The sequence below is a fragment of the Mercurialis annua genome, linkage group LG3 (genome assembly GCF_937616625.2).
Source record: "Mercurialis annua linkage group LG3, ddMerAnnu1.2, whole genome shotgun sequence".
Classification (NCBI taxonomy): Eukaryota; Viridiplantae; Streptophyta; class Magnoliopsida; order Malpighiales; family Euphorbiaceae; genus Mercurialis; species Mercurialis annua.
The window spans coordinates 1,135,853-1,147,025 of NC_065572.1; the positions used below are offsets into that span (position 1 = coordinate 1,135,853).

Below are 11,173 nucleotides of genomic sequence, written 5' to 3' on the forward strand. Positions count from 1 at the left end.
TTTGTCTCATATCCATTAGTGTATACTGATGTAGCTAAAAGTTGGATATGATGAGCAGAAATGGTGAAGGTGATGCAAAAGAATGCATGCATGTAGATTAGTTGATACTAATCCAAAAATAAAGGCTGGTGTCATCAACCATTAACCTAAGACATTAAGGATTTAGAGTTGGTTTGACAAAGCAAAAATAAAGAAGATACTATAATCTCACTTACTATCATATATTTGACATGCTGTCATTTTAATAGCAAAAAGCATAGTTTAGTCTATGTATTTGTCCTAGTTTTGGTATTGGATTCCTACACTTTTATTTGTCAACAATGTTTGCCTACGCTTTAATTTTATAGATTTTGGGTCCTTCCGTTATATCATAATGTATTAAATGTATCAATTTAGAGGAAAAATCAGTTTAGTCTCTCAAATTTTTTATTATTTTTTGGCAACTAAACAAATTAATGAATATATGAACATCATTAAAAGAACCAAATGTTGATAAAAGCAAAAACATAGGCACCAAATTTTTAGTAAATTTAAAATGTGAAGATGAATTAAAAAAAACTTATTCCGAGAGTAACCGCGCATAAAATACATGCACTTAATTTTTGTGATGGATGGACCTAATCTCTATGAAATCAAAAGAGTAGAGACTCAATATTTATAAATAAAAATACACGGATTCAATGCTAAAAATGGACAAGTGTAGGGATTCAAAACTGTATTTTACCAATTTTAATTTATTCCAGGGAGTGGGGACATGCCCATGTGGAATAAGGTATTGTGTGGTTCTCTTAATTCAAGTTGATGTCAAAAGCACCCTTGTCTGACTAGCTCATATTGTTGCTGTCTGATAAGGTTCATTTTATTCTTGTGGCCATGCAAAATAATTATATAACCCTAACTGAGATATGGGCACTTTTTATTTATGTCAGATTTGCTTTTATTTTTGTTTTGTTCTTCATTTAGTAATCAACAACAAATTAATGTAGTATAAACTTTATCCATTTAGAAATGATTCATAATCCTATGAAAATTATAACTGAATTGACACGAAAATTTCTTTCATTTTGAACATACTTATAAAACTCTAATCCTATTTTTATAGAAGATATATTATCTCGACGTTTCTCATTTTGAGTCTAAAAAGCTTCACTTGTTGTAGTCAGTCCGTAATGCAGCCGTTCAGCGTTTACGTTTCCGTGATGCTTAATAATAGACAGGAAAGAAAAGAGCCAAAATAACACTCATTTTGTAAAAAAAATGTCCACAACTTTTGTAGCACACCATGAGGATTTCTAGTAAAAGATAGAAAGTAGTATATATGCTGATCTGATCCCTTTAATTTCTTTGTAAAATTATCCATGTGTTAGTCCATACCCTCCAAGAACATGTTTTCATATGATAAAAGGCAAAAATATGATTAAAGTCGGTCCAAAAACAGATATAATTTTCATTTCAGTAACTTTCTGCTAATGGGTTATGATGTCATTAGCCGCATCTTTATGCTTTGAATGCACTTATGCACACACAGCTGTATTAATCACATATATATGTAACCTGTATAAAAGAAATAAAAAAAAAAGAACGTGTGCTCTTTTTGAAAGGATTCAAAACATTTTTTTGAATTATTTACATACATATAGAATTTCAGCGTTTCACTTTCATAGCAATTTAATTATATATTTTCTAAAATGTTGCATCATACATTTCAACTTTTTTTGCTTTTGCATTATATAATCTTTTTTGTTTTTCACCAAATATAAAATTACAAAGTGTAAAAGCAAAAATATGCTACACAATGTCAAAAATTAAAAAGTTGGAATGTGCGACGTAACGTTTTAAAAAATGTGATTAAATCCCTGCAAAAGTGAAATATTGAAATTTAAAATGCAAATAAACCTTTTTTTTTCTCAGAATGTGATATTTACAGAAATCTTGAAGTTGAATATGCTAAGGAACCTTTTGTGAATTTGAAACTGTTAAGTTAGTTAGATATTACTACAGAACTAAGATAATAATTAGTTTTTTCCTACCATTTTTTTGCAGAATTCTCTACTGATGGCCCCTACACATTGTTAAAGGAACAAGATGTTAACTTTAACCTTTTTTTTCTCCATTTCATTGACATGGCTGATGAACAAGCAAGTCACTGAAGAAAGGATCAGAAATGGCTTCTTTAGCCGAATTATACTTGTCGAGACGTTTCTTCAGGGATCGCATGTCTCTCTCATTTTTCGAAGAACGTTCCTGATGTAACATCCACATTTTTTAGCAGACCAGCAGTTCAGTAAGATAATGAAGATATTGGTTTTTTTCTCTATTCATTATTCATTTTCATAATCTCTGGTAATTATCAGTAAACAGACTTACAAATGATTTCTTCTGAAGTAATATATCCACCAAGTACATCACCCATAACACATTTGTTTTAGGAAAACTGCACAGCACAAAGATCAGAGCGGGGTTAAAATTAATAAAAGTTTCCAAAAACATCAAATAGTTGAGTAAATTGGCAGACTAATGCCCGATGTGATAGGTTATGTTGGATGAAAATTTCTAGAGTCCTATGTTTTTTATGTTTCCATTTACACAATACTTCTGAAACTCAAAATTTTATATTTATAATCTATTCGTGTAAATAATACCTTTCGCCCCAGTTTTCAGTGTCGGATTTTTCATTTCTGTGTTTCTATGAGTAAATGAAGGGAAACTACAAATATGGAAGATAATTACCTTCCTTGCCAGTAATCTTCTGTTACCTCCTTCATCTTCCTATATGTTTCAGCCTGCAAGTGATATACAGAAACATTAGATTAGACCATATCCTGATACTGAATCAGATAAAAGTGTCCGCAATCAATATTTAGTTGCTCACTTGTTTATCACCCTTTGGACCTTTAAAGAGGTAAGGATCTGATGATAGGTCAAGGAAGAGAATATCTTCACCTGTGCACATAAAAATATTTTAGCACTAAAACGGACAAGATTAATCTTCATGTCCTAACACAAAGTAATGAAACTAGAACATTCACCAGTATTGATTCTTGAGAGAGTAAAATCAATTATTGATATTGCTAATCCATATGTTTTCACAGAAATTGGCTTCCCCTCGAGGAGAAACTGCACTGTAGTAGAGCCATTTCGACTTAGCAAAATGTTTCCCCTGGAACAGAAACAGCTCAACATTCACTCACAGAGTAGGCTACAACATCACTGACATAATTTAAGGCATAAATAACCAGACCAGTGCAGGTCGCGGTGTTCAAATTCAAATGCTGCTTCTGCAACAGCTAGGGCAGCTGTAACCTACAAAGCACAATACAGGAGTAAGTTAATAACAGATGAGATCTCATTGAATTGCCTTAAAGAAAAAAATTACCTGAACCAATAAACTCCTAGCCTCGTCAAAATTTGATAGAACAAAACTTTCAAGGTCTTTGCCTCCATGTTGTAGTACAAAGACAACATAACACTGCAATTCATGTATAATAAAATAACTTAATAAAATACATTTTAAATATCAAATGGGGGACCAAAGCAATTTACATATTTCAGCTTTCCGGCCAACTAAATTTATGTGCATATTTACATAAAAGATGCATGCTTGCGAGTACTGTGAGTGCATGAATTAGTGTAAACAATAAAGCACACATTTATGTCAATCGATTCTAATTATAGGCGGAGTTAGACCTGTTTCTCTGGGAATCCCCTAGGGTGATCATTTTCTGATCCATGTTTATCATCCCAGTCTTCCCAGGCTTTAATCAATGCATTCTCATACGGACCCTGGCACACCCTTAAACTGTGGAAATTGAAAAAAATAGATTAATGCACACTAAGACAAGGTTTGGACTTCTTGCACACTGTTGTGTCCAATAGATGCTAAGCAGTTGCAAGAAAAAGAACTTTGGAGCAGCACAGAACACGTACTCTAAGGTCTCAATGAAAGTTGTACAGGCATTGGAGGCATCAGCCGCGTCACCATCGTGTCCTCTTAGATGATTGAGAGTTCTAGAAAGTACAACCTCTTCAAGAAGTTCTTCTGATTTCTGGAATGTGAAAAATATATATGGTTTAGCAGGAAAACAAAGCTCATCCAAGGGAAAGCTATCACCGGACATACAACAATTTTTAATACCTTCTGCACTTCTCCATTTACTCTCAACTCTCCATCAAATGGAACAATTTTGCAGACAGTGGTACCAACTTTAAAGGCTTCTCCAAATGTTCCTTCACCAACTTTGGTAATACTTTGTGGGTCACTGAGTCAAGACAGTTCCATTCTTGTTAGCTCAAAGATCCAGGAGTTGCAGTCAAACAACATACAGTGCAAAGGAAGTAAGCAAAAAATGCTAAACCATAGAGAACCTGAAGGCTGAAGCTACGTTTATAACAAATGCCAAAACTACCTGAGAAACATGATAATGGGCTAATCCCTGAACCATTTATTTGATAGAAAACTGGCTAATAAATATATTTGCCTAGCCAAACTCTAAATGCAATTATTTGAAAACAATCAAGCATCACTCAGAACAACTAGTACTGCTGGGTAAACTGCCTATAAAAAAAAACACTCCCGAAAACTCTAGCAGAACACTAGATGCCTCTCATACTACCTAATACTCATTCAATACAAACCAGAAACCTTTTCTACCACTTGGAAATAAGAAATAAAAAAAACTAGCTACCAATATACAGTTTAAATAAGAAATCAAAAAAACTAGCTACCAAAACCTTTCTTGATTAAATGGAACATAGTATAAATAAACTTCTTCTTACAGCAAAGCAGTCTTGACTGAGTTTGTTTGTAATGCACGTCTGAGCAAATAACAAAAAAGTAAATGAAAAAACACTAGCATGTTCTAAATAAGGATTTATGACAAACCAATATTTGGAGAAGACATCAAGCAAAGTTGATGGGGCAGTCTGTCCACAAACTGCTAAGAGAGAAGAAAATGGATCCACACAGTCATGATCTACGGAAGTAGATTTTGAAGCTAAAGATAGTTTCTTTATCGCAGATTCAATATCCTTAAAACCCTCATCACGCAGACGGGACAACATAGTGCTGCTCCTTTGTAAACTGGACCTCCTTTCAGGCACATAATTAGTGAGTAATAATTCATTAATTCTTCTACGAACAGAATGCAAAATTAAATTGGGTTTAAAGTATGATTTTTCTGGGGTTTTCAAATTTGGAGTGTTGATATCATCAACATAAATAGGTTCCAGTGGCATCTTTGGAGTTTCTTCTAATAGCTTTGAGAGTGTGGTAGACATCCCCGAGCTGTCCTTTAATTTCTTGGTAATTAGCCAGTTCTGTAATCTTGATGACAAACGTGGTATAGGAGCATTATTTGCTTGATTACCAGTGATCCATGTACCAAAGTTTTTGGGAGAAGGACTCTCCTCCAACAAATCAAATTCATCAACCTCTTGAAAGTATTTCCTTTCTTTCTCAAAATTTAAAGGTTGTTCAGCCTTTCTCTGTTAAAACCAGAATGAAACAGCATGAAAGAACAAAAACTGTTAACATGCAGAAATTAAGCTTAACAAATGGAAATGCAGAAACAACACTACAAAATATACTGCAAGAGAATTGAAAAATAATGTGATTACACCATACTTTAGGAACAGGTGGCTTTCCTTTTCTTTTTGCTTGCTTCTGTTGAGGTCTATTGTGCACACAAGCGGTAACAGCAATACTTACTCTTCCTCTGTGCCAAAAACGACAAAACTAAACCATAAGAATATGAAATGCAGAAGAAAGGACATAAAATATTAGAAGAACAAGAACTTAGATGGCAATTTGTACCCTCAACTTGCAAGTGATGGCCAACTAGCACAAATTTTAATTTTATGGTCAATTTAATCCGAAACTTGTTTTTTTATCAATTTATCCATTCTTACACCTGGTTCGGCGCGTGTTGCCCACCTCCAATAATAATCATTATGCTAAACCGGGGCAAATTGATAAGGAAAAAAACTAAGTTTATGACTAAATTGTCCATTAAATTAAAACATGTACTAATTAACCACTGCTCGCAAGTAGATGGGGTGTATTTATTTCTTTTCAATATTGAAAAGTTTGGATTTGTTTCGTAACATTTGTAAACATTTGCCTTCAATAGCTAAAAAGGTGAAACGTTTGAATTTGTTTCGCAACATTTGAATTCAAATTTAAAAAACTAAGTAAGACCATGAAATTAACAATAACAGCTTACAAAACTTATTATCAATCCAATCCTTAAAATTTCCAAACAAAATCAGAGTAAAATCAAAATTAATCCAAACACAAACCTGATTGAAAGTGCACGATTCCAACTAATTCTCTTGACAGGACCAGCACCAGCACAGCCCAAACTAATTCGATTCTCCTTATTCGAATCCGATTGATTCCTGCACACACACAAACACAAAATTAACAAATTAAAAGCGGATGAATATAATTACTAAAAAAAACTTACAAGAATCGCAAATCGGCACGATCTTGAGGGGTCTTTTGAGAGCGTCTTCTTCTGTAATACAGCAATTCTTCGGTTTCGTTCGGTTTTTGATTCTGATTTTTGTAATTTGATTCTTCAGCTAACATTTCTGCCCATAGGGCACTTGCTTTAGGATTAGAGCCCATGATTATGATAGGATTAAACTGTAATTAGAGTTGATCATACAAATTAATTCTGTTGACAAGACCGGTACTCAGAAATCGAGGAAGAAATAATTTTTTGAATCAAGTATATAAGCGGGAGTGCCGTTTAATTAAACGTTATCGTTTTAAAGCTTAGTGTTGTGTAGAAATTCAAACCTATTTTTTCAATTTAAGAGTTTTACAGAAATTTTCATTTATTATTAAACTCTTTAATTTAAAGAATTAACTCTTTTAAATTTTTTTGGAGATGCTCGTATACTGGCGAGTATAAATGTATTTCGCTCTACCTTAGGATTTAAGCTATTTTATATGTTTATCTTATTTGATAAAATTATTTACATAAAAAAATTAAATAATTTAATAAATAAAAGAAATTTTATTTTTACATCCTTTTACTGTGTTAAAAATATATAACATTTCAATAATTTTTTTAAAAGATACTAATTAAAATGGATAAAAATTAAAAAAATACTTTAACAATAAATATATCTATTTAAATGGGGGCTAATAATCAACCGTCACTCCTGTACTTTGCCCTTCCTATAAGTAAACCTCATGAACTTCAAAAAGTATCAGTAAATTCCTATATTTTGTGGCGGCGCTCATTCACGGCTCTTATACCTCTTGCGCTGTCTTTTTAGCCAGTTAGCCATTTTTTAAGAAAAGAAAAGGTAAAATGCACAAAAAATAAATCTCCAAATTTCCAAAATGACAAAATAGCCTCTAAATTTATTTTTGGCACAAATAAAAGGTTCAAAAACACCCTTAATTTTTACAACATTTACCAATTTTATGATTATAATTTATTTTATTTATTTAACCATCTTTTTTCTAATTATAATTAAAAATATAGGAACCTTATAGTACTTTTTATCTTTTTTTTAAAGGTTTACTTATAGGAAGGATAAAGTACAATGGCCACGGTTGATTATTAGCCTTAAATGGGACACTAAAATAACTATCAAATAATATAATATAAAATAAACATTGTTAAATATAGTATGTAAAATTGGCAAAATTAATTACTAAAGCTTTAATTTTATTTTGAGTACGTGTTAAAGTCATGCTAATCAAATGTAAAATATCAAATACATAAAGTAAAATTAAAGTCTTAGTAATCAATTGTAACATACTCAAAACATAAACTTGATTAACATTAAGAAATTAAGTTATGTGTGTGCCATGGTGTCTATTATGTTGTGCATGGTAATTGCTGTGAGCATTATTACGTAGGAGGGAAATAAAGTATTCACAAATATTTAAGATATAATTTAAAACTATTTGCTAATATAATCAATTTAGATTACTATAAGTAAGATAGGCTATTGATGTAGTAGTTCTTGATGAATATAATCCCGGATTTGTTATGTCCCACAATCAAATACGACAATTAATTAAGCTCTAATTTAATAAATTAAATTAAATACTTAAATGCGACACTTTGATAAAACCATACCTAATCTTTAAATTTGCATGGATTATATAGATAATGCTAAATTAATTAATAGCTATTGCCTTAGGTTAGGGCACACAGTGCATCAAAGCAGATAATTGTTGCGTCAACCTGTCATCCAAAGGAGAATTGCATTTAGACTTAAAACCAAGTTCTTTCAACCTAATTGACAAATAAAAACCCAAGTTCAATAGTTGATTATCATTATAATTATTTGTTTAATCAAACATTAGGACTATGCTACTGGTCCTTCTAAATGTTTGACTCTCATGCCCCAAATTTTATTTATAAAAAAAAAAATATTAAGACATATTGTGAATTAAAAGATTTTAAATGATCAAAAGTTATTAATGTTATACAAATTAATTGTTTGATAGGATAAAAAAATTACGAGAACTCATCATCCTCTAGAATTCTCATTTGAATTCTCATGTGAAGGACTATTTTAAAATTATCTTTATAAATTCATAAATTTTATAATCAATTAAAAGAATAAAATAATTAAATCTAAAAAATTCACAACTTTGAAATGCATGAATTTAATAAAAAAAGTTACATTTTTTAAACACTCAATTTAATTGATGCCTAAACGTGTGAAAATTGAATATATAATATGTTGTGATAAAAAATAAAATATTTGGTTGGATATATATAATTTAAATAATTTCTTAGTAGTTCTTTTTAATGCCTTAAAGCCTTGTTTGGAAACTCGCTAATTAACTAAAAAAAATAAGATTTTTTTTTACAAAAGATAGATATAATAGAGGAGACTTAAATATTTATTTGCTCCACAAATTTATACACAATAAACAATTAACATTAAAAATAATTCTTTTTATAAACTACTCCCTTACATCATCATTTTTATCCAGTAAACCAAATGTATTATTTTTCAAAACAATTATAGGGGTTCATTCACCACAAAAAATTAGATTAATTAATTGATAGCACAATTATAGGACATGGCAAGGTTTTCTTAAAGGAAGAGAGGTGTTACTTAGAGGTATACATTGGCAAATTGGAAATGGTTCTATGATCAACTGTTTGAAGGATCCATGGCTCCCGACTAATTATTCATTCATGACTAATCCCAGGTCAGATGTATTATTTAATATTTCTCAAATAAATCAGCTTATACTACCCAATCCGCCTCATTGGAATTTTCCCTTACTCTCCCACTTATTTCAAGACTCTGATGTTCAAGTTATTATGTCTCTTTTATGGTCCTTTACTAAAAATAGTCGTTATTCGGTCAAATCAGGATACCATATAGCCTCTCAACTATTGTTATCTAGTAGTGTGAATGGTCATAGTTCTACCACTAATCTTTCATCTACTGCTGAAAATTTTTGGTCACGTGTTTGGGGTCTTAAAGTCCCGCCGAAAATTTGTATCTTTATATGAAAATTATTGTTAAACAGAATTCCAGTGGGTGTGAATCTTCAAGTGCAATGTCCTTCAATTCCCTCGACTTGTCGTATCTGTAGTCTATTTAAAGAATCAGTTGAACATCTTTTTTATTCATGTTTTTTAGCAAAAAGTATATGGTTCCATTCTGAGTTAATGTTGCGTTCAGATTGCTTTGGTCAAATCCCATTTAATGTCTGGTGGGTAAAAGTTTTTGACGGTCTTACCATTCCTTTCAACGTAATTTGATGGCAGTAATTTGTTGGAGAATATGGATTGCAAGAAATGATAAGTGTTTTAACAATTTCGAGTGGACAGTCTCAGAAGTGAATTCCAGAGCATTGGCACAATTACATGAATTTTCATCTGCTCATGTGTTGAATAATCAATCTTCGGCTATAGTTAATGGTTCAACTCGGCAGGTTCAGCGGTGGAGGCCTCCACCGCCGGGAATGATCAAAATAAATTTTGATACGGCCTTAAGTATTAGTAACCGTATTGCAGCTGTTGGTTTGGTTTGTTCAAATTCTTCAGGGTACATCACTTTGTTGCTCTCATCGTTTTCCAGGAATAGTATCTCCTGAAATTGCGGAGGCACTGGGGATGCGGCATGCCATTATGATTGTTTCTCAACTTGGTCTAAGGAATATTATTATTGAAGGTGATTGTTTAAATGTGATCTCTGCAGCTCAAGGCAAAAAGGATATTCCGTCAACAATAAAAGTCATAATCTTTGATACCGTTCGCTTATCATCGTCGTTTATATCTTGCGACTTTGCATATGTTAAGCGAATGTGTAATTGGATGGTCTATGAAGTGGCTAAAAAGTTCTTAAAGCCTCCTTTTTAGGAGTAATTATTGTAATCTTTATTATCTCGTTCTGACAAACAATCATTATGTACTTTTATTTCTCGATATTAATACAACTGCTACCTTGCCAAAAAAAATTGATAAAATTAATAAATTTATGGGATAAATTGATAAAAAAATTATCATTGGTAATAATGGCTAATCGCGTATAAATTGAAGGATTAAATTAATATTTAAATCAATTAGTGGAGTTGTAGAACTTTTGATTGAGCGGTACTACCTAACTCCCCATGCCACATACACCCAAATCTCTTCTTGTCAAAATCCAACTTGCAAGTTATCCTAGTAAACATATAGATTTCAAATGATTACACAAGAAAATAAGAGTTTTACAATAAGAATAAACTAAAAATTGTCAAAAAATTAATTTTAATCAGGCACTATGACATGAATTTAGCATATGGTTTGATATTTCTTTCAAATCCTAATTATTTGTTAAGGTTTCATTTTCATAATTTCAAATTAGATTAGACTAACCAACTTCTCATTTTCTCTACATAGATGATGGATATAACTTTTTTGATGTATAATCTCTGTCCAAGTATTCATTAATATAGATTAATCATCATTTATTAGGCTAAGCAATTTCTAAGTCCATCGTATCTTGATTCTACTAGTAAGTGGTTAAGAACAGTAATAGTAGCAAATTCGGTGCAAAATTAATCAGGAACGTCATCTAGATAATGGATCTTAATTAATAGTCACTGGTCCACCTATGAAGATTTGGTTCATAGAATTAACCTAATAATGTTGTCCTTAATCATTCAACTAAAAAAAAAAAGCTCTCCCTTCTCTCT

At 31.4% G+C, this 11,173-nt stretch overlaps 2 protein-coding genes across 2 annotated transcripts; one reads left to right on the plus strand and one right to left on the minus strand.

The window, feature by feature from the left end:
* Positions 1-1,870: 1,870 nt before the first annotated feature.
* Positions 1,871-6,801, minus strand: LOC126673144 (serine/threonine-protein kinase haspin homolog). The gene is made up of 14 exons (XM_050367137.2): positions 6,465-6,801; positions 6,298-6,396; positions 5,624-5,714; positions 4,883-5,484; positions 4,136-4,259; positions 3,928-4,046; positions 3,688-3,799; positions 3,377-3,469; positions 3,242-3,303; positions 3,030-3,160; positions 2,873-2,943; positions 2,731-2,783; positions 2,368-2,434; positions 1,871-2,244 (listed from the first exon to the last, which is right to left on the minus strand). The coding sequence occupies exons 1-14, from the start codon at positions 6,626-6,628 to the stop codon at positions 2,116-2,118; spliced, it is 1,917 nt and encodes a 638-aa protein (XP_050223094.1). The 5' UTR covers positions 6,629-6,801; the 3' UTR covers positions 1,871-2,115.
* A 2,953-nt stretch (positions 6,802-9,754) lies between these two features.
* LOC126675546 (uncharacterized) lies at positions 9,755-10,355 on the plus strand. The gene is made up of 2 exons (XM_050370201.1): positions 9,755-10,016; positions 10,075-10,355. The coding sequence occupies exons 1-2, from the start codon at positions 9,755-9,757 to the stop codon at positions 10,353-10,355; spliced, it is 543 nt and encodes a 180-aa protein (XP_050226158.1).
* The last annotated feature ends 818 nt before the right edge of the window (positions 10,356-11,173 follow it).